The sequence below is a fragment of the Macaca fascicularis genome, chromosome 1 (genome assembly GCF_037993035.2).
Source record: "Macaca fascicularis isolate 582-1 chromosome 1, T2T-MFA8v1.1".
Lineage (NCBI taxonomy): Eukaryota > Metazoa > Chordata > Mammalia > Primates > Cercopithecidae > Macaca > Macaca fascicularis.
This window is the reverse complement of record NC_088375.1, coordinates 140,385,314-140,413,207: the sequence shown is the minus strand read 5'-3', so window position 1 is coordinate 140,413,207 and position 27,894 is coordinate 140,385,314. Positions and strand designations below refer to the sequence as shown.

Here is a 27,894-nt window from a genome sequence, read left to right as displayed (position 1 = left end):
GGCAGGCAGGCAGGCAGGCAGGCAGGGGGGTCAAGGGTGGGGAGGAAGAAAGTGGCACTCATCTGCATTCAGCTGCTACATGTATGACACTTGCCCCTGGCTCTGCTTGACCAACATATATTCTGCTATCCTACTGATCAAACACAAAAGCCAAGAAAGTGATGCTCACCCGGTTATTCTCAAATAATTCCAAGATGAAGGTAATAGCACTGCTGTTGATGCCGATGAACAGATTAGCACAAGATAAAGCCACATAGGCTGTGCTGGGGACATCAAACAGGAAGGATGCTGGGTACATCATGGGAATGACCGCCCATCTGTGTGAAATGAGACAACTCAGAGCAATGGAGTTCTACTTTCCATTCCATCTGCAATACATCTAAATATAATGCACTACCCTTACACCTGAGGTGATATGTGTGAACTGGCCAGAGTCCCAGGGGACCAGAGAGATACTCTATTTGTTGGTCTCTGTGCCTCAACTTTAAATGGAGATAATGATGCCTGCCCTGACCACTTCATGGGGTTTTGTGAGGAGCAAATGGGCTGCTAGCTGTGTATGTACTCTGTAAACTACAAAGCCCTGTACAACTCACAGGTGGGTTCTCCACCCTGCAACACCTCCCACTCTAGCCTGGGTCAGCAAAGCCCAGCCAAGGGTCCCAGCGAGCTCATCTTCACAGCTTACAGTCAGGTTGGTTCCCAAATTCTCTATTTCCAAGAGAGATATGTGGAGACCAGTGCTCTGGCAAGGCTCTACTGGCCCACAGAGGAAGGACCAGGATCACTATTTTCATTTTACAGATGAGGAAACTGAGGCCCAGATGGATGTATTACTCATTCAAAGTTACACATGTGGGAAAGAAAGTTGCATGCTGGGCCCTGTAACTCTGCTGATGTAACCCCTGTGTCATCCTCTGTCCCTGACCCAGGAGGAGCTTTTTGGTCAGAGTCTTCTACTGTGTGCGGTAACTCTTGGCCAGTTCACATGGGGACGCTGAGGTGGACAGATTGGCCACAGATGAGTGAGAGTCAGAGCTGGGTGAGGAGCTGGGGAATGGCTGACCCCCAGGTTTTGGTCAAGGCCTCAGTTTGAGTAGAAGATTCAGACCATGTGGGACTTCTCTCATTGTTGCTGACCGGACCAGGCCTCAGAGATACCTCTGTCGGTGGAGTCAGAAACAGAAGCTAGACAGATCCCTGGTTATCAGCCTCAGACCCTACCTGGGGCTGGAAGCTAAACTTGCGGGTGCCACCACCACAGGACAGCCCAGGTTTTCTGTCAGGAGATGATCCCCCACCCCCACCACCGGGTTTCTCTTCAGAGGCATTAGCTAATGGCCCAAACGGCTTACCCATACAACAGGAGCAGTGCCACAAGGGCAGGAAGGTTTTCTGGAGAAGTGTAGGCTTTCTTCTGAAACCCGATGAAGATGCCCACCACCAGCCCAGCACTCACGGAATAATTCATCTCAGAAAGAGAAGAGGAGAGAAAATCACTTAACCTCTCAGACCTGCTTCCAGCTCTGCAAAATGAGGGGTGGGGCCAGGCTTCTCCAGTTCGTAGGGTCTGGGATTCTGATTCGACTTGCTTGTTAAACAGTTCTTGGTTGGCAAACATATGTTAAGCTGTCACTAGTCCTCCTACCGCAGCCCGCGCCCTACCTCCCTGCCAAGGGAACCTTCAGTTTGTATCTTTTGAAAGGATCAGTTACAAAATTCTGCCTGGTCTCTCACTCTCTAACTGGTCATAAAGTTTTGTTGATTCTTCTAAGCATGTCTTCAGAATTCAGAAAAACTTAAAGCCTAGTTCCTGGCTTCACAAAACTCAAATAAATAATGATACCCTTTTAAAACAATTTAGTCCTACAGCCATTACACTGGGCACAGAAAGGGGACAGCAACAGTGGGGTTAGGGGAGGAGCCACAGTTGTCAGGAGCAGGACAAGAACCAGAGAAGGGCTTCCTCAGAAGGCAACCTGGTGTGGGGTGTGGGGGCCTCAATGGGATGAGAAAGATATCCTTATAGGAGGCTGATCTGGTGCAGGGTATCAGAGCCAGAGCAGAACGAGGAGGACCTACACGCAGCAGAGGCAGCTGGAGCAGGGAGAGGACGGCATCCACATGGGGAAGGGATGGTGGCAGAGTTGAGCACTGTTGATGTTCAGGTGTATAGCTCCGGTAGATAAATGAGTTGGGAGTAAGAGAAGCCAGCGTCTCACTATTGAAGGGAGTTACAGATGTGGAAAGATAAAAAACTAGAACGAGCCCTGTAGAGTTGGTTTTGGTGAGCTCATAGCGTTCAATGTGTAGGTAGATAGAGAACTACAGATAGAGGTGTGTGCATACCTGTGTGTGTACATCCATATCTTCCCTAGTTCTATCACTGAGAAGGCCTGGGACCAATAGTGCTCCAGAGGCAATGAACATATCTAGCACACAGATCTTGGTTTCTGAGGGCCACTTCCCACTGGCAGGAACCAGGGCTTCTTGGGGAGAGGGTAGGACTGGGGATAATGGAAGGATGAGCCTGGAATATCTTGCTGTGCCATTGAGCACGGAGGAGCTCTAGGGGAATGAGGACCTGAGTCAAGACGATACAGAAGCCAGCTTCAAGGGGCCCCCACTGACCACACTGAGGATAATGTGAATATCAAAATAAATAATGATAGTCTCGGATCATAGTCCATTGATTAACACAGGAACCATGACTGCATACAGAGATAAATAAATGGATGAATAAATGGAAAGTTGTATAATTAATAGGATATTTATATATCTTTGAAGTGCCTCTACCAGAAATTTGTATTTATTATAGAGGGGAAAAGAGTAGTTTTACAGTAAAGAAGCTCAGCAGACACCTTTTTAAGTGAGCAAATTGCACATCATCAGTAACAGAACAGATGGAAATCAGAAGCTACCTGATAGGATGCAGTGAGAACATAGCATCTGCTCGGTGATACTGCTGCCAAGAAGCACACCCTCAACCGGGGCAAGAGGAAACCTCAGACAAGCTCAGACCAAGGGACATTCTGCAAAATAACCAGCCCGCAATCCTCAACAGTGTCGAGACCATGAGTGTTAATGAAAGACTGTGGAACTCTTCCAGGCTGAACAAGACTAAAGAAACAGCACAATCAAATGCTACGCATGATTCTGAGCTAGATCCTTTTCTCTGAAAGACATCACTGGGGCAATGGGCGAAAAAGGAGTGGGGTGTGAGGATTAGGTGGTGGTGACACATCAGAGCTGGTTTCCTCATGTTGACAGTTTGTGTTGTGGTTGTATGGGGTGTGTCCTCATTTCTAGGAAGTACATATCGGAGGTGCTGAGGGGTGTGAGAGAGAGACAGGAAGAGAGAAACAAATGAGAAGGGGCATCTTCTTGAGAAGTTACTTTCAAATGACTCAGGAAAAAAAGGTTTGAACTGTACTTGCGACTTTTCCATAAGTCTGTAACTGTTTCAAAATTTTAAAGTAAAGAAAAATAGATGACACATACAAGAATTTAAAACATCATATATGTGCTAAGTGAATGACATAAGCAATAATTTTTTTCTTCATTCAACTTTTTTTGCCACTGGCTAAAGGCAGTACTAAGTTCCGAAATGATAGATCACAGAGGTCAGATTTCAGGCCAGCTTTAAAATTCTGGAGCATCCGAAAATCTGCTAACATGGTGCCTGCCATCTTCTACCCCTTCATTGCCCTGCCAGCTAGTATCACCTCCCACCTCAGATGTCCACTCTATCCTAGCTACATCTCTCTCCGAAGGCTCAGAGATCCCTGTAACCGCACGTGCACGCACACACACACACACATGGGCCAGCCCCAAGTGTAAATTCTATTTCTCATCTTTAAAAAAAAAGTAAAATTAAAAGCCCCAGCACTTTTCTAAGTACCTTTTCAGTGCTGGTTGGCCTAGCTCCTTTTATATTAGAATCACAGGGCCAATGTGGCACCTGCAATTGATGCTCTTATCCAAAGAGAGGCTTTCAGGCTCTGACCTCCTCCCCATGGATTTATGAGTGTTTCCTCGTGTAGACAGAAGAGAGAGGAAATAATTTAGTTGCTACTGATAATTTCTGGTTTTGTATTGTTAAGTGATAGCTGCTTACTAAGCTGAGTAAGACAGAAATCATATCTTCAGGAATTCTAATATTCACCATCATTTTTAATAGCCATGGAAGAGAAGGTCATTGGTGTTGGTCTCCATCAGTAGGTATATCTTATCATCACATGAAGTGGAGGCTCATGTTGGTCTTAAAATGTTAAGATTTCACTACTCAAGACATCTAGAATAGACTGGGGTTGATGTCATAATCATCCCTGCTACATTATAACTAGGTCTTTACTACCAATTCCTTTGACCCTGCAGCCTGTAATAAGGTACCCTATCCTGACCCCTCCCTACCCCCACCAACCTTGGTTGTATGGAAGGCGATAGTGTGCTATTGATTTGATAAATATTTTTTCTTCATTTTTCACTGTAGTGGTGGTTAATATCATATAGTGAAGGTCTGATTACTTTGGCCACTGGCTGGGGTTGCCAGATTTGGCAAATTAAAATCTAGGATGCCTAGTGAAATTTGAGTTTCAGATAAACAACCATTTTTTTTTGTTTCGTTTTGTTTTGTTTTTAGTGTAAATATGTCCTGTGCAATATTTGAAGTAGGGTATGGGTATGCTTATACTACAAATTATTCATCGTCTGAAAATAAATTTTACTGGGTGTCCTGTATTTATCTGGTGACCCTACCACAGGGGAAGTTTTACCCTTACCGTTTTGAAGGTGGGGCAGGATTTGAGAAGGGGATTTGGGGTGAAAGACCCCTTTGTATTACCTTCTCAGAGCCAGACTGATTCCAGGAAGGCCAGGCTCATGCCTGCAGTGCGGCGATTATTTGACAGGTCAGAGGCCCCTTGGTGCAGGACACAGAGAGCCCCCATCCACCAGTTGTTAAGCTGCACCCCACAGCCTTTCCTAGCTTTGGGCTCCTAGTTCTGTGCCTTTCTAAGAAGATGTCAAGGGACAACAGATACACAAGGCCCTTGGCCCAGTGCCTTTCAGCAGCCCTGGCACGGTGAGAACCCCTCCCCACTCGGTCTGGTCCTTCAGAGCACACACAAGCTCCACCTCGGGCCCACGGAGGGGAGGGAGGCGCTATAAACTGACACTTACAATGTCCCAGAGGAAGTTGGTCACCCAGTAGGTGGTGGGGCTCACTCCACTGATAAACTGGAGGTGCTTGGATTTGTTCACCCGCTCCTGGATCAAATAAAGGACAAAGCTGGCTGGGACGAAGGACATGGAGAAAATCACGCAGATGGCAACCACAGCATCCACTGAAGTGGTCAGCCTGCAGCAGGTCCAGAGACACAGGGAGAAGGCGATGAAGAGGAAGGAGCAGAAGGAGGAGAAGATACAAAGTCAGGCTTTGGGAAGGCCTTATGCCTACCCAGGGGTGGCCTCCAGGTTCCCCTTCTCTACCCTGAAGCTGTCACTTCTCTAAACTGTCTTAATCCATATGGACCAAGGTTAAATGGGTATTTGTGGGTTGCCTTTCTGTTTCATGTGAATATTTCTAGACAACATTTCTTTTTATTATATTCTCTAATTATTTTTATGGTGTATAGAAATATATGTATATATTAATCTTATGTACTGCAATGCTCTTATTAGCTCTAATAATCTGTCTATAGAGTCTCTTGAATTTTCCATGCTGACAGACATATGGTCTGTGAGATTTATCTTTTGTTAATAATCATCTTGTTAAATCACATTTTCAAGAAGTACGTCATAACACAAGGAAATGTTCATAATGTAAATTTAAGTGAAAAGAGGGCAGGTAAGTTGTACAGGGGCTTGGTTCTATTTATCCTTTCCTCAACCAAATATAAGGCATCTGGCTAAGGGATAAGTTGGGGCTAAAGTCAGCCTGAACTTTATGTACAAGCCATAACCCCTGGCATGGGACAGTGTCCACCTACAGAAAAGAGCACTTTTACTAATTTCCACAAAGGTATCCTATGTGGTAGCCACTGCCCTGATAAAACTACAGATCGTATCATCCATACACGTAGTAAGCTTAGAACAAATGACTGGAAGGAGACACACGAAAGTGTGGCTGAGTGAGAATTAACAGAGGACAGTCTAGGGCCCTAGGGTGTTCAGAGGAAGACACCAAGGAGCCAAGGCCCAAGTTTTAGTGGATGACCCTCGCATGTTCACTGGCACTCAGCATGTGCTAGGATAGTAAAATCAGAACCCCACAACCTTGCAGAAGTTTGCACTAACAAAGGCACTCCTATCAACCCCTCCTCCATGTAGGCCTCAAATAGAGTGAACATAGTACAAAACGCACAAGACCACTGTCTCCACTGGCTGAAACTGTGCAAGAAGAGCCTCAGCGTGAGGGTAGCAAAGCTCTGTCGACATCTCCAAAGTATGCTCTTCTGAGGAAATTCCTGGAATCTAAGATAATTACTCTGAAGGAGCTGAAAGGTTTACTGAACTTTGCCAGTTCCTGGCAGCTGCTTTGCACATAACAAAGATAATAATTGTATAAGCTCCAGCAGAAACTTGCTATCAAGAGCCAAAAGGGAATGGAACCAAATGTAAACTTACTTTCCACATAAATGTGGGGGAGAAAGAATGACCAAGAGGTCTGGCACGTGAGGCGTGAGGCACTTATTTGAAAGTCATATGTTCATATGTGCCTGACTAAACAGCATTACCATCCAAACCAGCACTTCACAGTGGTGAGAATTCTCTTGGGATGTTGAAAGAGTGGAGAAGGTAACAAGAAAGTGGTGAGGCTGGGGCCGTGGTGGCTTACACTGTAATCTCTGAGAGCTGCTCCTTGGTCAGGTTCAGGGGTTGGCTAATGACGGTGATTCCGTACTCCTCGGGGCTCCTGTCCTTGGGCAGGCTGGCCCGTAAGATGGCGTTGTGGGCCACGTTGAGAAAGCTGACCAGGGCATGCCAGCCTTTGTTATTAAACCACACCTAGAGGGTGGAGAGGACATCTGAGACGTTGCACTAACAGCTAGTTAAAGAAGAATCAGTGAAGGAAAGGAAATTTGAGAAGCTGGAAGGGTTTGGTAGCTGGAAGACATTCCTTGCTAGATTTCAGCAGGAGGAGGGAGGGAATTCAATGAAGGTGGGAAAGTACAAATAAAATAACCAGCTCAGGTGAATTTTCAGCTCCAGAGCAGATTACACACAGGTCAAGTACCTTAATGTTGTCTTCAGTTTCTAAATGTTGAAGGAAATCAGGTATTTCTTTAGAGGCCTCTCTAGTGATAGGGCCCTAAAAACCATGTAAACAAACAAACAAGAGGGTTTTTGTTTTTTTTCCTGTTATCGCTCATGAGAGTTTGTAGTTCATGGTAATTAAGCAAGTCAAAAATCCTACTCAAATCTCCAGTCTGTTTACATACCCCGCTCACATTCATGATCCGGCCAAGGTCGCTTAAAAACCCAACGAGCGCTTCCCCCGTGACGGGGATGACTGGGAGCTTTCCTCCGATGGAAATTCCTCCATACCTGGCGAGGGAATGAGAAATCCTCAGACCAGCGCCACGAACTTCATGCCTACTAGTAGTAGCTCTCTCGGGTTTTGTAGGGAAATGTGGACTTTCAGGGGAATTGCCTGAACCAGCAAGCAACATGGCTCCATTTTACAAACCAACTTTTAACTCTTTTCCCACTGCTGCTGCCTCTAGGAAGGAGTCCAGACCCTCATCCTGGCCTCTGAGGCCATTCTGCATCTTGTCTGTGCCCCTTTCCAACTTCATCCTTCCTCAGCCCTTCCCTGGAGTGGCCTATTCTGGACGTATCGAGTCACTCCAGAGTTCCTCGTGGCCCGTACTGCCTGTGTGTCTCTGCCTTTGCAGGGCTGCTAGCTCCCCCTGGCACCTTTCTCTTTGGGAGCATTCAGACAACTCCAGGTCCTCTTTCACATGTCATCTCCTCCCACCCCAGCCAAGGACTCCTTTTCTGTGCCACCCCTGTGCTTTGAAGCTACTTCTAGCGGCACAGGACCCATCTTCATCCTGTCATCCCTGTCTCTTGGGGCTTCTGTGCCGCACCCCTGTTCAGGGAAGCCCTTAGCCTCTCCTGCCTGGACTTGTGCTCTGCTTCTTCACTGGCCCTGGGCTCCATCTCCCGTACTGGCCTGCAAGTCTGAAGTGACTGTGCAGAAACACCAATCTGAGTGCATCACTCCCTGGCCTGAAACCCTTCAAAGGCAGAGCAAAAGCTAAACTCAACAGAACAGAATGAATTAGCTGGTCACACAAAGCAGAGGACGAGCTCTTTCTCGGGGCCTTGAATCACTGCCTCACTCCTACTTTCTGTCTCAGCTGAGGCCCCACAGGTCCCTCTGGAGAGCAATCCTGAAAGCCAGATTTCATGTGTATGGTCTAGAATCTGCCCAGGAAAGCACATTCACGCCAGCCCCACACCTGTTCTGGAGGTGCAGTTCCTGAGGGAGGCTGGGAGGCAGCAGGCTCCTAGAGTCCCCCTTGATGAGGCTCCAAACCTCTGGAATCATTTCAACCTCCAGGATGCCTCAGGAATGGGGTGGGTCTGGGGCTGGCCCACACTCCCTGAAGCTTAAAAGGAATGGGCCAAGGAGTGTCCTGGGTTTAGGCTACAAGGCTCTCTTGTTGGAGTATTATAAACTGTTATATACTCAGAGGTTTTAGAAGCTTTTTTGGGGTGAGAATGCTCTGAAACACCTCATCAGGGAATGCCACCCCACTTATATCCTCCAAGAAGAGACACCACTTAGTGTCTTCTGAGTCTGGGATGTCCCTAGACACATATTCTTCAGGATGTGTCTTGTGACTTCCTGAGCACATACTGAACAGCCCTTCAACATGGCTGTGAGGTGTGCCTTTTAAAAGTGTGCGATTATTTCAACAATGAATCAAGCTGAGATTTTAATTCTGATAAAAATAGTTTCTTACCTCTGTTCATTGACCCAGAATTTGCTCTTTAAGCTGAAAGCCAAAACAAAATAATGCAATGAATACCACAAGTACAGCAGTGCTGTTAACTTTTCCTTCCCAAACATTCATTTTGAAGACTGAAGTCTCAGTCTTCAGGGGCATTTTTGCATTTTCTGATACCCAAGCAATGTGGAAGCCGTCCAGCCCTGGGACATTGCCTGAATACACATGCAGAGAAAGGACCTATGATTTCCACCACTGGCTCTCCAAATTATATCACGCATGCTGGACTTTCTGAGTGGTCCTGTTGTCAGGTCATACGTCAGGTCAGTATGCCCGATCTGGATCCAGAACACATGGCAACGACCATGTCAGTGTGGAATGAAGGCTGCAGCCTCCTGTCTTCCACTCTGCACAAATGAGACTCTAACAACCACCTGCACACCTGGGGGGAGTTCTGACTCACTCCACAGCCCAAAGTTAAGGCACTGACATTCAGTCAATCAAGGGTAAAATGACAAAATGGGAAATGAACAGATGCCAACTCTGGACCCCAGAGCTCAATCCCATGAACTGTCATTGTCATCAACCTTTCAGTACACATGCACAAAACCCAAAATTTCATACTGCAGATTTGCTGCTGAGAACTAAGTTTGGGATGGTTACTGTTTGTTGCATTCTCTTTACTCTGCTTTTATTTTGGGGCTTGGATGGCGTTCTTTATTTTGCTAAGTGCTTTCACCATCTGCAGTGTGTTCTAGTTAATTAAGTCAATTTATCCCTTGTTCAGGGCTCTGGCAGGTGAAGCCACAGAAAGTTCTACTAAAGTTAGACAGGAGGTTTTATCTTAAAGTTCCAGAGTCTGTGCGGACTGGACCACACTTCCTTAGGATCCTCTCTCCTGGCATGGCGTGCCCCTGTCAAGCTGCTTGTTCTGATACGGGCTCTCAAAGCTGTTCCATTCTGGGTGGGGCCGATAAGAACAGCTGGAGAGCCGAGAGAGCTAGATACTTGTTGACAAGTTCATTGGCATCTCAAAGGGCAGTGATAACAGATAATTCACAGTTAGAATATGACAGCTGCAGCTGACCTGGCTCGCCCTGGCCTGTGCTGGATTCAGATACTATCCTGCTGCCTATTTTCCACCCTATCTTTTTCCTTTCTCTTTTTTGCCTCTAACTTTTTTTCTTTTTTTCTTTTTTTCCTCTACCTTTTCCCCTATACTCCTCCACTTCCCTCCAAATTTTTACTCTCTCTTTTAACTAGTTAAAATATGTGGCTACATTTTTGAATAACTTCTATGGTCTTCTGATACAACTTTTAATAATACGTGAGTTAAAATTTAAGACTGCTTGCCCTAAATGTAAAAACAAACAAACAAACAAAAAGAATTAATCTTAAGTTACATTTTACTTGTATGTGCCTCAATTGCTTTTTTATGTTGAATGAGGTGCTTGAATTAGATAAAAAAGAAAAAAATCCACTGCCCTGATCATAGATAAATTGTGAGAGAAAATTTTCTTCTGTCCCTAGTCAATATCTTCTACAGGGAGCCAGGATAAAAAGCATAAAAGGATTTCTTCTTACCTGCTTCTTATAAGAGCAGGATACGTTTTTACCAAGAAGTCGGAGATGTTCCTGTCCGTCAGGTCTTGTAGAATTTCCGTGCTGCGCTGTGTTCTCTGAGGTAATGAGACACCCACATTAATTACCTTGGAACCTGAGGACTTACAAGCAGTTTGTGAAACTGCTTGTTCTCCTCCAAAAATTGTTTATGGATTCAGCTGCTGTGAAAATACTAAATAAGTACTGGCATCTCCCTAGTTCTCACTTCAACGATGTGTAACTCATCTTTGATGCCTCTTTTTTTCTCCAATCCAAGACAGGATGGCATCACTCCAAAATAAATCTCCAATCCATCTGCGTTTCTCCAGCTCCAATACTGCCACCCTACCCAAGCCACCACCTAGACCACTAGAGAAACTTCCACACTGGTCTGCCTGATTCTGTCCTTTGTCTGCCAACTTCCGTTTTCCACCCAGCAGCCAGCTTGAGCTATAAAAATATAAACCCGAGCACCTCAGTCACCTTGCTTACTTATCCACTCCCATAAACCCTAGGATCAAATCTCGACTCACTACCAAGTCCCATGTGGCCGACGTGTGTGGCCCTGCCCCTCTCTGAGCTCACCTGCCACACTCCCCTCCCTGTATCTCAGCGAGCACCTCCCTCTCCCGGCACAGCTTTGTGCTTGGCTGTTCACTCTGCCTGGGAACTCTACCTGACCCTCTCATGGCTTACTCAGTCCAAATTCTATTCCTCGGAGAAATGTTCCTGTTTCCAGTCACTCTATATTGTCACAGACTGTTGTGTTATCTTGATAGCTCTCATCTCCATCTGAGAATTTCCTCCTGGTGGATCTGTTTATGTATGGTATCTGTCATCCCCCGCACGATACCATTTTGGTGAGAGCAGGGACTTTGCCTGATTTGTGAGCTGTTGTGTCCCCAGCACCCAGAATGGTGCGTGGCATACAGTTGACACAGTCGATTTGTGACATTAATGAAAGAATTTGAATAGTGCCTTACAAATTACAAATCACTTTCAAAATACATCTAGGACTGGAAGCTAGTACATCGAAAGATTTTGGAAAATTCAAAGGTGCATGGGTTTGTCCGCCAGGTGGCAATATTACTGCAAATCTGGGAACACATTGCACTTAGTTTCTCTTATTAGCCAACTTCACAGGTCAGTCATGATCCTGGGTAAAAGCATTCACTCTGTCAAGGGTGCTGCCCAGAAGTAGTTGAGGGGATTTTGGTGGCATTACACGGCCATTATTACGCACCATTCTTTCCTTTTTATACACTTTCTGTCTCCTCCCCTGTTTTCCCATTTGACTTGCCTCTTCTTTAATTCACTCTTTTCACCTTGTTTCTTTCTCTCCTGCCAGGAGGAGAGTTGGCATACCGAACGCTCCGTGTGTTGGGCACTATGTTAAATGCCCTGTATACATGATCTCACTTCATCCTGACACCCTTTGAGAGAAGAATTTTTAACTTAATTTACAGACAGAGAAACAGAGGTTCAGAACAGTTAGCCGACTTGCACTGACTGGGCTGCAAACTTGCAGGTGGGTGGCCCAGGGCCTAGGAGCTAAGTCTGCCTCTGTCTCCTCCCTGCTCTTTTCACTCAGTCACCTGCTTCTCAAGCTGAAAATGGCACTTAGAAGACCTGCCAAGCTCCCCTGGTGGAATCCAGGTTGGAACAATTGCTACTGGCTGGGATAGCTTACGATAAATTGTTTTATTAAAATTCTGCCTAATAAAATATTTGTGTAACCCTATTTCCACATATTCTAGAAGTCAGGGACAGAGTGCGTCACCTCAGGACCCACCACATTCAAAGAATGTTAGAGCAGGGAGGGTCCCTGGAGACCATATTGCCCCACTTCCCAGATGAGAACAACTGATTGCCTCTGAATCAGGCCCACACCCTCTGGACTTATTCCAGGCTGAATAAGGACTGTTTTTGAGTGGCTAGGGTGACAGATGTGAATAAGAGTGTGGGTTTGTGAGTGTGTGTGTGAGAAAGAGAGAGAGAGAAAGATTGAGAGAGAATGAGAGATAGAGTGAGAGAGAGATTGAGAGAGAAAAAGAGAGAGAGAGTGAGAGAGACAGAGAAGGAAAGAGAGAAAGAGTGACAGAGAGAGAAAGAGAGAGAGAGAGCGCGCGTGCTGCTCCTGTGCATATTCGTGGCATTCAGTTTTATTCCAAGGGAAGGCATGTATAATAGTGAGGGAATGCAGAAGTGAAAGAAAATTGCAGCAGGAACTTTGGCTTGCCTTTTTCCAGAACTTTGGCTGTAACATTTTGTCCAGGGACCAAGGACCAACACTACTGAAAATAAGTTTCTAAGCTGCACGGACAGCGTGGAAGTAAGGATTCGTTTAGGAAATGAAACACCGTGTAGGTAGGCTTGGCCTCCCCTCCCTCGCCCTGGCCAAGAGCTCAGGGTACAATATGACAGCCTTGATGTCCTGAGGCTGGAGGGTTTTGAGTGGAGGCAGCCACAGGGGCCCTGAGCACTGACAACAAAGCAAACAAGCAAAGCTTCCTCTTGGGGCACAGAGGACTGAGACAAGCTCCTTGGGTCCTTCGTTTGGAATCCCTATGATGCAGCAAATGAGCTGTGATTCAAAGAGAGAATATATTGCTTAAGAAATATAAAGATACATGCTTTAGAATATAAAAAGAGCAGGGATTGGGTGTTCTTGGTATAACACCATTTATAAGCCAGATTGTGATAGGTGCGGTGGCAAAATCTAGTTGCTCCCATTATTTGCTCCTCCCTGCTGCCTTAGCCACAGGCTTTTTTCTTGGGTCTGTAAGTGGAAGTGCTATGTGGGAGCTTCAGAAAACCTTCCCTAAACATAGCACATGTGCACACTCTGCCCTCTGTTTTGCTTCATCCTTCTTCCATTCCGCTGCCTAGAAGACAGCTCCTGCCACATTGGCTGATGGGGCTGAGGCCGTTTAGTGTGGAGGAGAAACAGAATAGAACATCATGCACCACCCATGTAGACTTTTAGATGAGTGAGGAACAAGTTGTGTCTTGTTTTATCCACTGTTAGTTTAGGGTTGTCATCACTTAAGTTGAATCTAATTCTAAATAATTCCTTGCCCATATGATTTCATTAAATCCTCATAATAATATTATGAAATAAGCAGTTATTCCCAATTCACAGGTGATAAAATTAAGGTTCAGAGAGGTCAAGTAGCCCACCCAGGGCTCTCCGTGTCCCATACCTGTGCTGTCCCACCACACTCACAGCCTCTTTGGGAACTGTTTATTCATTGACAAATCACTGGACAGGGCTGTCTAAGGCCCAGCCCTGGCAAGTCAACTGGGAAGCCCATTATCAACCAGGGACACAGCCTTCTTCAATGTCTCTAAATCCCCCAGGAGATGCTCACTGTAATCTGTTCTGGACTTTAGAACTCCCAGGACAGGGTGCTGCTCAGAGCCAAGATCACTAATGTCCCTGCAAAAGACGGACGCTGGTTGCACATGTATTTGTGTACATACCTGCAGATGTTAGAGACACAGCATATGGAGAGCTTCTTAATTAAGACTGTTAATAAGTGTGTAAATACATTTGCATTTGAATGTACGTCATAGCATTGCTTATAATGGTGAAAACTAAAAAACCTAAGTGGCCAATAATGGGAGATCAGTTTAGGCCAGGTGCGGTGGCTCACGCTTGTAATCCTAGCACTCTGGGAGGCAGAGGCGGGCAGATCACTTGAAGCCAGGAGTTCAAGACCAGCCTGGCCAACATGGTAAAACCCTGTCTCTACTAAAACTACCAAAAAAATTAGCCAGGCATGATGGTGCATGCTTGTAATCCCAGCTACTCGGGGGGCTGAGGCATGAGAATTGAACCTGGGAGGCAGAGGTTGCAGTGAGCCGAGATTGCACCACTGCACTCCAACCTGGGTGACAGAGTGAGACTCTGTTTCCAAAAAAAAAAGGAAATTCGAACAACGGGATGATATACAGATATTAAAAATGATGCAGATTCTATTTATTGACATGGATGCATGTTCATAGTAAGTTATGCAGTAAATCAGATTTCAAGACAATATTTTGAATACAATTTGTTTGGGTGGCTGCAAACCAAACATTATTGGTGATTATATCCAAGTGATGATTTTTTTCCTTCCGACTTATCTGTGTTTTCTAATTTTTATATAATGAGCAGATATGACTTGTATAATTTTTGTAGTGCTTAAACACATTTTTCTCCTAGATGGAATAGGAAGTATCTGGTGGAAAATGAAGCTTTTGGTGAGTGGCTTCCTCCAGTTGGCAGCCACAGTGCCCTGCGGGGAACCCCTCCCAGAGGGCGCAGGGAGTTTGGTTTAGTCCCCTACTCAACTGCCAGTTTGAAATGTTAGTTTGCGAGAGACTCAGGAGATACCAGGGACTCCTCCTAGTCCCCATGTGGCAGGCAGACCTGGGGCCCTGTTGTTTGGGGGTCAGGTACCTGGGGGGGCGGGAGGCCCCCGGCGCCCTCGGGGCACTCTGGCAGCATGGTGAGCTTCTCCCTGGTGCTGCACCTGCAGGACGGCGAAGGGTTGGCCTCTGTCCATTTCTGCTTCTGGAACAGCTGGGTGATGTTTGGGGACACAGAAGGAGTCTTCCAGGGTGTTGAATTGCCACAAGGGTACTCCCTCATGGAAGACAAGAAAATATTCCACAATCAGCCCCAAAGTTGATGACGAATCCCTAGGCATAAGAAATAGTGCCCAACCCTTTCCTCCTCCTCTTTAGACCCAGGTCCTTTCTTATTCTCTTGGAGGCTGGTTTCTGCTCAAGCAATATCAAAACTAGGGTTTTGTTGACTGACTAGGTGTGGGGCTGGGGAATAAACATCTCTAGCTTGTGGACCATTCATCTCCCTTTTTTCTCCTAACAGCTCTAGCTGTTGAGAGACACAGCAACCAAAAGAGGAATTTGAAATTAGTCTATTTTCGTCCTTATTGACAGTTTTGAAAAAGACTGAGTGAGAAAAGTTAAAACTATATTGAACTTTTAGGATTCCTGGTGGATGTCAACGGCCCTCGCTAACTCCCTTCTCCAGACTCATAACAATCACGGGGTACTGGCCACTATGTCACTCATGCCATTCAAGGCCCAATTACACAATAGCATAACCCCATTTCCCTCCCTCCCCTCTCAGAAGCCTTTCAAATAAGTTATGGGGAATCATCTGTCAACTCAACATAGAACTTCTACGCTGAGAAATATAGAGCTGTCCAGTGATGCGGGGGCTTCCTAGGAGGCAGTGAATGCCCCGCACACAAGTATGGAAGGAGAGGTGGGGGGGTTGCTGGTCAGAGATATGGAAGTGACCAGAGGAGCAGGATTGAGTGGGGTCCCCCCAATGCCTGCCATCCTGAACCCCACCGTCGGGTCCTCCCAGGGGAGCTAGTCTTGTTAGGACAGGGGCGCGTAGGGACTTACGGAAGCCACCCTTCCTTCAGGCAGCGGTTGCCAAAGCCTGGCTTATTCAGGAGGACGTCTGCAAGTACCGTGAGCTGCTCACTGCCCGGCTCATCCATGCTAGATAGAGTGAGACATGTGACTGGGACAGAGCAGACACGTGCCAACAACATGCAACTCAGAGCCTTTACTGGATAGCTGCTGTGTGCCAGGTATGTATTGGAGGCACTGAATGCTGCCTTGGGATGGCGCAAGCTCTCCTGGGAGTGCCGTACGCTGCCCAAACACTCGCAGTGGTCTGATGGCATGTCACCTATGCCTCAAAAAGATGGCGCTTCAACCCACTCACCCAAGCTTTGCATTCCTTTCCCCGCTCGTCCTTCCCAAGCAGTCCTGCCTGCCTGTCCACTGGGATCACCTTTCCAAGCAGTGGCAGATACATTAAGTTCCTTTCTGCAGGGAGCCCCAAGACCCCTCCCTCATTGGTGAAGGTCCCAGTGAAGTGGGAAGGTCAGGGCCCTTTCAAGCAGTGTGTGACCCAGGCGCCCCAAACCCACGGAGGAGAATGGTGACTCCGAGTCTGCGCACCTGAAGAAGGTGTACTGCTGCCCGTACATCCAGGGGTGAAGGGTCAAGGCAGGGTATTCGCCAAAAGGAGGGATAATGATAGAAAGCATCAGAGCCAAAAACACAAAAGTGGCTGGGAGCACGATCTGTGGGAGAATAGACGTGGAATAAACATGACTGTGGCATGGAGACGTCAGGCGCTTGTGCACACACATCTTCATTCTTTTAAACATTTATCTTGCAGCCTCCTAATCAGCCCCTGGTGGAGAGGGTTGGGCTTCTGGGAGAACATAATAGGCAGGGTGCGCAAAGCTAAGATGTGCAGAAGAAAATAGAATGTTCTGGTGGCCACTGAAGAATCTGAATGAGCTCAGTGTTCAGCCAGACGTCGAAGGGCAGTTCAAAGAGTGAGTCATATGACTCGCTGTTCTTTGAACCAGAGCTTCTTTTTCTAAATTAAAAAAACATTAAAAGAAAAAAGAAGACAATGACTTTGATATGTAGGGTCACTGCAACAATGAATGAAAACATGACTTTACCCCTCACTGTAAAAATAAAAACAATATTAACATTTTCACTATTACTCTATTTTCTTTGCTAAGGGAGGTCCAACTTACAAAGAAGATTCATGTTACCAAGAATCAAAATAAGGGTTTGGAAAGCGGGAAACAAAGCCGGCAGAATCTAAAGAGGGTGCTCCTCGCTGAATTAGAACCCACGTGTGCAGGAACACTCAGGAGAGGAGGGGAAGGCTGGGAGGGGAGCCACTGAGCTCAGCTAAACACCGACCGACAACAGTACCTGTGCCAGGAAGTCCTTGTGACTGCGGATGGTGTGTTGGAATCGCTTGACCAGCAGCGCCTGCACGTGCTGGAGGACCAGCTGTGCCCCTGTGTTGAGCTGTGGGCCTGGGCACTCTGGCTCTGGGGGAGGCTGGCCCTCTGGGTGAGCAGCTGGAGCCCCAGGGGAGCAGACATTGGAGTCCTGGGGTGTCTGTCCGGCCTTCTCTCTGGGACCCAAGCAGGGGTGTTGGGGGTTGATGTTTTCTCTTTTCTGCTGAGCGCCGCCTGTTTTGGGAGATTGAATTAATAATTTGGAAGATGCCTGTGAGGTCTGGATCTCTAATGCCATTTTTTTTTTCCTTACAGCATTGGTTTTTCTCTTCATTTAAGTCAGCAATGAAATACCAGGCTGGTAGCTTAATCATCTTTATAAAAGTCTACTTTCCAGTGTAAATTACTTATACAGAGAAATTATATAGATTCACCTGAAATTGCCTTAAAATTCTCTATGAACATTAAAGAGAACGAAATAGCTCTAAAAGCATTGACATGGAGAGGTTTAAAATATGTAACTTAGTTAATTAAAAAAAAACTGGCTGGGCACGGTGGCTCATACCTGTAATCCCAGCACTTCAGGACCTGAGGCGGGTGCATCATTTGAGGTCAGGAGTTCGAGACCAGCTTGACCTACATAGTGAAACCCCCTCTCTACAAAAATACAAAAATTAGCCAGGCATGGTGGCAGGCACCTGTAATCCCAGCTACTCAGGAGGCTGAGGCAGGAGAATCACTTGAACCCAGGAGGCAGAGGTTACACAAGCCGAGACTGCACCACTGCACTCCAGCCTGGGTAACAGAGCAAGACTCCCTCTCAAACAGCACAGCACAAAACAAAACAAACACACAAAAAAACTAAGGTGCAGGTCAATATGTGTAACACATTCACATTTATGTTTAAAATTCATGTATCGTACACAAACAAAAACTGACATCTTATGTACACACACACACATAACTGTAAAACTCTAAAAGAATGCCCGCCGACTGTCAGCAGAAGCTGGGGAGGAGAATTGGATAGAAAGGGGGGAGGAAGTGAGAAGTGAGACTTTTGCCTTTTGTGTATTATATGAAGTTTTAAACAACAAAATACATTCAACTATTACCTGTGCACTTAAACAAATGAAAAATCAGAGTCAATGTGGTTCTTTCTGAATTCTTAGAGAATACTGAGAAGTGGTAAAAAATTAATGAACTAAGAGTTCGGGGACTGAGGTTTGAATATGAATTCTTATAAGATACATAAATTTGGGGAAGTGACTCAATCTGCCTAAATCTTAGTTTTCTCAGACTCCTCATCTGTAAAATGAAAGTGAGGTTAGGCATGGTGGCTCATGCCTGTAATCCCAGCACTTTGGGAGGCCAAGCTGGGAGGATTGCTTGAGCCCAGGAGTTTCAGATCAGCCTGTACAACATAGGGAGACCCCGTCTCCACAAACAATTAAAATAGGAATTAGCCAGGCACGGTGGTGTGGGCCTGTAGTCCCAGCTACTTGGGAGGTGGAGGTGGGAGGACCCCTTGGCCCAGGAGGTCAAGGCTGCAGTGAGCTATGATCGGGCCACTGTACTCCAGCCTGGGTGACAGAGCGAAACAATATCTCAAAAAAAAAAAAAAAAAGGAACATTTCACAGGATTGTTTTGAAAATTAAATGAGATAACACATGGGAGCATGCTCTAGAAACCATTGCAAATTGTCGGTTATGTTGAAGCTATAGTTTATAGTCACTGATTAATGCTCATTTGCCAAACAACTATTGCTGGACACAGAGAGCCTAGAGGACACTTCGTTGGTCCCTAGCTGCTTTCTTAACCCTCCTCAAGCCCCCCAGGACAAGGACAGTTGTAAAGGGAATTGGGTCAGCTCAGTCATCCTTTCAACTACATTTACCTATGATGTGCCAGGCCTGGGAATGCGAAGGCCGGGTGGCAGCCCCAGCCCTGGTACCTGCAATCAGAGGGGCGAAGTTCTGCCGGTTCTCGGTGCCAGAGCCCCAGTTCTGCCGGCTCCTTCTCCTGATCTGGGCTCAGATTTGATGTCTGCTATGGCTGGCCCTCCCTCTGGGAGGATCCCTGCTGCCCCTCCTTTTTGCTGGCTGATATCATCTCAAACCTCCGAGCTTTGATCTCTCCCTGAAGGCTCCATCCTGACTGGAGCCCACTGACATAGCCAGAGCTAAGGGTTCCAGGCCTATTCAGAATCGCCAGTTTGTCCCTGGTTATCTGCTGCTTTCTAGTTACTGACTGTGAGCCACCCCTTCAGAGGAGGCATTGACCCTTGTTGGAGGCTGCACAAATGTTTCTGATGATTAGGCATAATTGAAACCTGTCAGTAACAATAGGAACCTGTGATCAATTAAGCAGCTGACCAATCGTTACCTCCTGCGCCTTGCTCTTGTTACCCAGTAAATAACGACGGGCTGCAGAAGCTTAGGGGGTTGCCTTTACTCACTAGAAGCAGGAAGACCTTTTCTTCTTCTCTTCTTCCCGATGCTAGCCTTTCCTTAAAAGATTTGTTATCATTTCTATGTTCATTCCTTCGTTCAGTCTTGTATGATGTTCTCAGGCAGTAACAGTAGTAACTGCTGTAATGACGGTCTCAAGTAGTAACCGTGGCAGTCAGCCACAGACCCTGTCCATGCCACGCAATGTGTGACCCCAATGCACAGCTACAGGTTCCTTTAAACTCTGGAGACAAGGTCAGAAAGTGACATCCTCTAAGACTGAGTTAATTCAAAATAAATGTACTTAGCCCTCTGAAGAGTGGCTGAGAGTGTGGCATTGAGCATCCCAGATTTGAGAGCCAAGACCAGAGAGTGAGACCCAGCGGCCTGGGTGACTTTAGGCAAACCCTCCAACCTGTGAGCTCAGTTCCCGCAGAGGCAGCAGACCCCTGCCCTACCCGCTTCATGAGATTACAGTGATAATCAGATAAGACAGTGGATGTTAAGTGCTTTGAGGTAAAAGATGGTTTGTAAACCTTGAGTCTAGAGTTGCTAATTTTTAATCAGCGATCGTATACTGTTTTATAACTTGGCAAGCATCAACTCATTTAATCCTCTCAACAATGCTACAAGTAGATGCTATTATTATCTCCATTTTGCAGATGGGGAAACAGGTACAAAGAGGCTAAGTACTTACCCAAAGCCAGTAAGTTTGCAAATTATGAAGTTCAGGTTTGATGTTTGGTCGGCCTCACTCCAGAAGCTACACTCTTACCCACTCCCCTTGACTGTATCTTTGGAATATCCTGTTCTACGCTTATGCTGACTAAACAGTCCTCTGATGTGTAATTTATTCTGAGAGGGCCTATTTATCAAGATGGAATATTCGGCACAGGTACAAGGCCCTAACTCTTGAATCCAGCAAAGCTTCTGATATAAATTAGCATATTTTCATTCTGGTCTTGGTTAATATAAGTCTTTGACTTTGGGTGAGCTGAGATTATTCAACTTCTGTGTCAGCAGAGCTTGAAAGAAACTTGGGCTATGTGGTGAACTGCTCCTGCCTCCTGGAGAGAACTGCTTCCTGCTCCACCCCCACTCTGCCAGGATGACTACATCTTTTGGCCACCATGTGACGTACTGGGATGGGCTGAAGCCTATCTGGGCTGGTATATGTGTCCATTGGTAGTTCTAGGCATAGTAGATAGATATTTGGGATCACTTATGAAGAAAGATGAAAACCAAGTTATCTTAAGAGCTGATTCCAGAATCCCCATAAAGAGGAAACACTCCAACAGGAAAACATTGAAATATGCCACACTGAGAAGAAGGAGGTAACTCGCGGTTTAGGAGGTGTTAGGAACCCAGGGGCAGCAAAGGAAAATCGCTGCAAAGCTTTGCCTGCACCAGGGGAGGATTTTACAGTGTGGATGGACGCCTCGTGTTCTATCAGGAGTAGTTTCTGTTTGTGTGGCAGGTAACCCTGTCACATGTCTATCTCCCCACCCTCCACCCTCTACCGTAAACTCTGCTACACTCACAGATGCTTTGTGTGGCTGTGGGTTTGTTAAAAGTTTATGGAAGGAGCTAGTTGGTGCCCAGGCTGACACATGTAGAAGGGAGACTTCTAGAATCCACAGGAATTTTGGTCCCCATGTTTTCAAAGCCCATAGACCACTAAATAAGGGTTCAAAATGATTTTATGTTGATCTCAAAGGGGCCAGGAGACTGGCATCTGAGTTGTGTTTAATAAACGCTAAGGACTCTGCCAGCTGTCACTCATGCAGACAGGGATGGATCAGAGGCCTGCTGGAGATGACAGGAGGAGATGAGGAAGATGATGTGGCAGGAACAAGGGACTGGGGACCCAGCATGAGAAGCTGAGGGACGGAGCTACCAAGCTGACCTCCATAAGAATCCTCATTCATCCAAAGTGTCCCCACCCAGACCTAACTCAGTCTGTTATTCCTTTGTCACTCAAAGCCATCTAGGATGCAAAGTGCCGACTACTGGGGAGTCAGATACTATGGAGGAATATTTGCCTTCTTTGTTGTTTCATAACTTTTTCCTTAGACTTTTTTTTTTTTTTTTTTTTGAGACGGATTTTGCTCTTGTCACCCAGGCTGCAGTGTAGTGGCACAATCTCTGCTCACTGCAACCTCTGCCTCCCAGGTTCAAGCGATTCTCCTGTCTCAGCCTACTGAGTAGCTGGGATTACAGGTGCGCGCCACCATGCCCAGCTAACTTTTGTATTTTTAGTAGAAACGGGGTTTCACCATGTGGCCAGGCTGGTCTCGAACTCAGGTGATCCATCTGCATCAGCCTCTCAAATTGCTGGGATTACAGGCATGAGCCACCGCACCCAGCCCCTTAGACTTTCAAGATAGAACTTGGGAGGGGGGAGAGGAAGGGGACAAGCCACAGTCTCCAGCACCATACCCGTAAACAGAGGTCCTGAATCAGAATCCTCCGTGACCTTCAGAAAAATCTGTCAAGAAGAAAAAAAGAGAGAATTTTATTTAGTCATTCCTACTCTCAGAAAAATCTAACCCAAGCTCCGTTTTGTTTGGTATTGCTTCATAATGGGAAGAAAACCCATTATGACTCTTTATCTAAGAACATCGTCTTCTATAAATGCAAAAACGTAAGCACACAGTAACCACAACTACATAAAATATGTATGCATACAGAGAAGCGGGAAGTATGCCAAAAATAAAGATAGTTGCTATGCTTGGGTGAGGAATGATGGCTTTTTGCTTTTACACAACTTTGCTCTAACGTTAGACTTTTTCAAGGAACCACCACTTCTGGCACTTGACAGAAACCAGCTGGAATCTCTACTTTACCTCTTCCAGGGGAGTGTCAGAAATTCCAAAACTGCTGAGACCAAGGTCAGCCAGCGTTTCCTCCAGCTCTCTGAAAAGGCTAGCATATGCTCTGTGCTTGAAATTCTTATTTGGAAGAAGGAAGATAAGTTCTTGACCAATGCACTCCACCAGCTTTGCCTCTGGAACATGGTGGAGAACTACATCCATCAGCTCATTTACATCCCCTAGGACAAGAAAAAAGACTGATGCCAGCTCTGTTTTCCAGAACCTGGAAGATGGTGAGGTTACCCAGGTTTCCTACTCCTCTCCACCTCCCCTTTGAGGAAGAGGCATTTTGTATCTCGGCAGTGACTCTTTCAGAGGACTGATGCTCCATCAAGTCTGTTTTTAGCTTAGTTGGCCCTGAGATCACCATTGAGAGGCAGAGGGAAATGGAAGCAGAGTCCTCCCCACTAGCCAGCTGTGCAACCTGGGGGCGAGGCGGGGGGTGCAGTCATGCAACTTTCCTGTGCCAGTTCCTCCTCTGTTCAACCAAACGTTCTGTCCCCTCAAGCTATGTTACATTGGGTGGGTCACACTCGAGTTTCCTCATCTGTGAAAAGGGGAAAATAATGGTATCCACTTCATTGTTGTTTTTGAGGACCGGATGAGTTAAACTGCACAAAGCAGTTAGAGAAACACCTGGCACCTAGGTGAGTGCTGGCTGCTATTGTTGTCATTTACATCATCTCGGTAAGAAATCTCTTAGTTATGGTTGTCTTTCATTCTCATTCACTGAAAACTTGAGGGCTAAGTCAAAGTCGTTTTCATTTTTCTGGTCTGTCCTCAGCTATGGGGGACTTGCCCAAGACACAAACCTGGAACCGGTGACCAAGCTGAGTGAGAAGCGCCTTCCCTAAATCACACACCCGTGCCTGCTCTAACTTCTCAGAAGACTGCACAGTTTCTCTTGGGATTGCACCTGCCTCCACAAACAAAACTGAATCCTCAGCTCACAGGAAATGCAGAGGGGGGTTGAGAAGCCATGGGGAGAAGCTGGGGGAGGGGGTAGGATATGGGGTGCATATCATGGACTGTGAACAAGTGTCAGGTATCAACTGTTTATCTGACACATGTATGCATTCAGAATTGAATTTTGTGTACAAGTGTGTATTACCTTAAAATTAAAAATCTAACTGTAAAAACCTCACTTGCATACACTTGAAGAGAGAGTTCTCTCACACATTGTCTTGAGAGGCAGGTCAAAGGGAGAGGGATTCCAGGACTCAAAACACAACTCTCAGAAAGCAGCTCTCAGACTTGAGGACACCCAGTAGGTTCTTTTCTTTTATTGTTGTTTAAAAAATGATCCATATGAAGGGATTTCATGGCTTTCAACCAAAATCCTTCTGCCTAGCTGGATTGGAAGTCTTGCTTTATGTCAAATCTGCAAGTTGGACTTGATTGTCTTTAGCTCTGGGGTGACTTCATACGGAGGCTGGAGAGTCCTTTACGTTACGGAAGCAGCTCTGCCCTAATCGCTCTCCAGGGGTCATGTTCATTGTTCTCTTAGGAAGGAAATTGAACCCAAAGCTGCTGGATTCCCAGGAATTGTGTCTTAGGCATGTGTCAGCCTTTCCAGAAGTAGCTCTGTAGGTCAGCAGGGCTTTGGGCATCTGGGAGGGAGGTCCGTGAGTGTGTGTGTGGTGTGTGGGTGTGTTTGAGTGAAAAGACTTTCAAGGAGCTAACTGAGGATTAAATGATTTTCCCTGTCTTATTTGAGGCCCAACTATGGACTGCATTTCCCACCATTCACGGCATCCCGATTCTATACAAAGAAAATCTTCATTTAGAAATAAAGTAATTGAAAAAAAAAAAAGAATCATTCAGCCACTCAGGCCTTGTTTCCAAGCCAGTTTTGGCAAATCACAGTAACTTAACATATTAGTATTAATTTAAAACAAATATAAACTTCTTGACCAAGATTCAGAGAGTGGGGCGATAGATAACCACAGGAAGGCAGGCTAGGAGGAAGACCCGGAAGTGTCATCCTAAAAAGATGTTTTCTGTTCCTCACAGGGTCTCTCAGTGTAAAGAGAAGGCAGGTGCATGAACCGTGACGACGGCTCTCCGGGCATGTTCCCTCCAGTTGTAATGATCGGACGACACAAATATTGTCCGGTTCTCTTGCTTCACCAGACTTCAGTCAGTAAATTCTTAACATTTAGAAAAAGTTTGTGCTAAATAGAAAAATTTGCTTTTTCTTTGATAAGCAGATACTTTCCCCATTCATTAACTTGTATCAGTACATAAGTTTAGTTTTGCTCCTGTGTGGGAATCTGCTTCTCACATGTTCTCTCACTTAGAGAGGGGATAGCCTCTCTACTGCAGCTCCCTGGAGATGGGGGCACCCCTGAGAGCTTCAGTGCATCCTAATTAAAGGGAGACTCACTGGGAAGTTGGGAAGCTGAGGGGAGAATCAGGAGTGTAATAGGAGTGTATGCTATTTCCAGACTTGCCATCCACACATGCAATCTGACTCCACAAGTTCACTGGAAGAGCCGTGCATCACCATGCTTCCACTAGAGGGCGCCATGTCACACATGTAAAAGAAGCTCTCCCCAGACTAAGGAATGTGGCCTGGAGCCAGGGCAGGGAGACCCCAGGAATGAAGGCTTACTAAGGGTAAGAGCCGAGTGTATTCCTAATTAAAGGGAGAGGGCCCTTAGGTGCATGACTTTTAAAATCCCTTTGGGAATGAAGGAAGGTGGACGAGGAGAAAGAAGCTCAAAGCGAAAGAACAACTGCGTGACCTTGAGAAGTACGCAGTGTTCTCTTTGCTCCCATTAAAATGCATCACAACAGGACACACCCAGCAATAGTGGGAGATGGCTGCCAGACAGGAACCCAAGTATGGCCCGTCCAGTCCTTACCATCCAGGACTTGTTCTGGAGTTAGGTCATCGACGTGGGCTGGACAAGTGGTGGAGAAACTCTTAGACGCGCAGCTGCAGGTCCCCTGCAACAGACAGATGGACGGGATGACTGACAAGATACACATCCCTTCACTGACAGCCTCTCCCTGATGCTGGCTGCTGTCACTGCCTGCTTTATTTATTTCTCACTGCCAAGTGTAGTCAACACATTTTTTTCTTCACTGTTTAATCTGTTAATTCATCTGAGTATTCTGAGGGTGTAGTCGCTTGATTTTATCCTAGAGTGTGTGAGTCACGCACAGAGAGCAGCAGAACCTCCAAGGGTCCCTTTGGCTTGTCTTCAATTATGTGGCAGCTGTAGGTTCTGCCTGTGGGAGACATTCTGCGCTTCCCTCGCTGTGGATGGAAACAGGAAACCCCAGCAGCAGCCAGACACTTAAACCAGAGGCATAAATAATGTTGCCATGTCATATTCGTGACCATTTGAATGTGAGCGATGCCTGTTCTTAAGAAGCCCAGAGCACATTTATAATACTTTATCTCATTTATCTTCACATCCCTAAGAAGCAGAAGCAGAGGTCATCAGCTTCATTTAACATGTGAAGAAGAAAAAAAAAAAAAAAAAAAAATAAGGAGGGCCTTTCAGCCAGAACCGCCACCTTCCAGTAATTCGCCAAAATGATGAACACAAAGGGAAAGAGGAGAGGCAGCCGATATATGTTCTCTAGGCCTTTTAGAAAACATGGAGTTGTTCCTTTGGCCACGTATATGTGAATCTATAAGAAAGGTGTAGACATCAAGGGAATGGGTACTGTTCAAAAAGGAATGCCCCACAAGTGTTACCATGGCAAAACTGGAAGAGTCTACAATGTTACCCAGCATGCTGTTGGCATTGTTGTAAACAAACATGTTAAGGGCAAGATTCTTGCCAAGAGAATTAATGTGCGTATTGAGCACATTAAGCACTCTAAGAGCCGAGATGGCTTCCTGAAACGCGTGAAGGAAAATGATCAGAAAAAGAAAGAAGCCAAAGAGAAAGGTACCTGGGTTCCACTGAAGCGCCAGCCTGCTCCACCCAGAGAAGCACACTTTGTGAGAACCAATGGGAAGGAGCCTGAGCTGCTGGAACCTATTCCCTGTGAATTCATGGCATACTAGGTGTTAAAAAAAAAAAAAAAAAAAAAAAAAGACCTCTGGACTGGAAAAAAAATAAGGAGGAACTAAATAATTTGCCTAGGATGACACAGTTTGTCCACTTGGCAGCACAGACATAAAACTGGGTCTCCTGATATGCTGAAGTGGTCTCCGTTGGTTGGTATATTTTGGCTTCATCATTTTTATGTTATAGCACCCAAGGAGGCCTCCTCTTAGCCTTCACTTACCACTGAAATTCAGGTTTAATTAGGGAATATGAATGTTGAAATGAAAAAAGAACGAAGTTTAACCAATTGCTCTTAAAACAGCCTAACCTTACAAAATAAGACACTCACTTCTACGTTACACCAAACCACATCTGAAGCTTGGGATCCTGGTGTGTAATCTGGCATGTAATAATTGCAGACCATTTAAAGCTAGTTGTTTCATTTTGGCTAAAGCATCTCTGTAGGAGGAGGCTTCAGAATATGTTCATCGAAATCTTCTGCAAATGGTCCCAGAACAAAGACACCGATTCTGATGACGAGAGCCTGTGTGAGTAGCCCTGTCTGGAGTGGTAGCCCCGTGCTGTGTGCTCCTTCTCACCCAGGCCAGGGTCCTTCCCTGGGCAGACACCTACCTCACTGCCTTTCCTTTGGCTCTGGATGTTTTTCATCTTGCGCACCAAGGTTAAGTACAAGCCCGTGCCAAAGCAGTTCTTCAGGAAAAGCGGGGTGCCTGAGCAGTAGAGCCTTCCCTGGGCAATGATGGCAATGCGATCCCCAAGGAGGTCGGCCTCGTCCATATGGTGAGTTGACATGATGATGGTTCTGCCTGCAAGGTAGGGGCCAGGGCAATCACCAGCCCTGCCCTGGGTTAGGTGTGGTTGGTAAAGGGTGTACAGCAATTTCCTGGCTACATAGTTACAAAAATCAGGAGTTAACTAAAAAAAATCCAAGGGAACTAATTCAGCAGCAAATTCCAGGATATTAGGACAATAATAACTAACATTTCATAGCATCCTACACACTGTAAGGCATTGCCACACACAGTGTCTCTGCATCCAGCATAGGACCTGATTCAAATAAATCTCCATATTAGGGGCTTATGTATTATGGTCAGCATCTAGTGAGTTTCATACGTACATTTTCTGGGTCATTAAGCTTTGGATTTATAATCTTCATAAAGAACACAGACGTGCATAC

The 27,894-nt window shown here is 46.0% G+C and overlaps 1 protein-coding gene, 1 long non-coding RNA gene and 1 pseudogene across 4 annotated transcripts in view; 2 read left to right on the top strand and 1 right to left on the bottom strand.

Annotated features, from left to right (window-relative positions):
* ABCA4 (ATP binding cassette subfamily A member 4) overlaps positions 1-27,894 on the bottom strand; it is a 128,961-nt gene that overhangs the window by 22,013 nt on the left and 79,054 nt on the right. For both annotated transcript variants that reach the window (XM_045382934.2, NM_001319343.1), the window contains 16 exon segments: positions 27,330-27,523; positions 25,554-25,638; positions 22,660-22,865; positions 22,253-22,301; positions 17,334-17,599; positions 16,554-16,678; positions 15,987-16,085; positions 15,007-15,193; positions 10,545-10,639; positions 8,976-9,008; positions 7,443-7,548; positions 7,238-7,312; positions 6,839-7,008; positions 5,182-5,359; positions 1,356-1,471; positions 170-317 (listed from right to left, as the gene is read on the bottom strand). In XM_045382934.2, coding sequence (XP_045238869.2) covers positions 170-317; positions 1,356-1,471; positions 5,182-5,359; positions 6,839-7,008; positions 7,238-7,312; positions 7,443-7,548; positions 8,976-9,008; positions 10,545-10,639; positions 15,007-15,193; positions 15,987-16,085; positions 16,554-16,678; positions 17,334-17,599; positions 22,253-22,301; positions 22,660-22,865; positions 25,554-25,638; positions 27,330-27,523 — 2,132 coding nt within the window.
* On the top strand, positions 22,779-23,605 carry LOC135964482 (uncharacterized). 2 transcript variants are annotated; one of them, XR_010576987.2, is made up of 3 exons: positions 22,779-22,919; positions 23,282-23,373; positions 23,471-23,605. It is a non-coding gene; the product is annotated as an uncharacterized lncRNA (long non-coding RNA). The 2 variants fall into 2 exon arrangements; XR_012417577.1 differs by having other exon boundaries at positions 23,282-23,333; positions 23,471-23,577.
* Positions 26,212-26,714, top strand: LOC102135113 (large ribosomal subunit protein eL21-like; annotated as a pseudogene).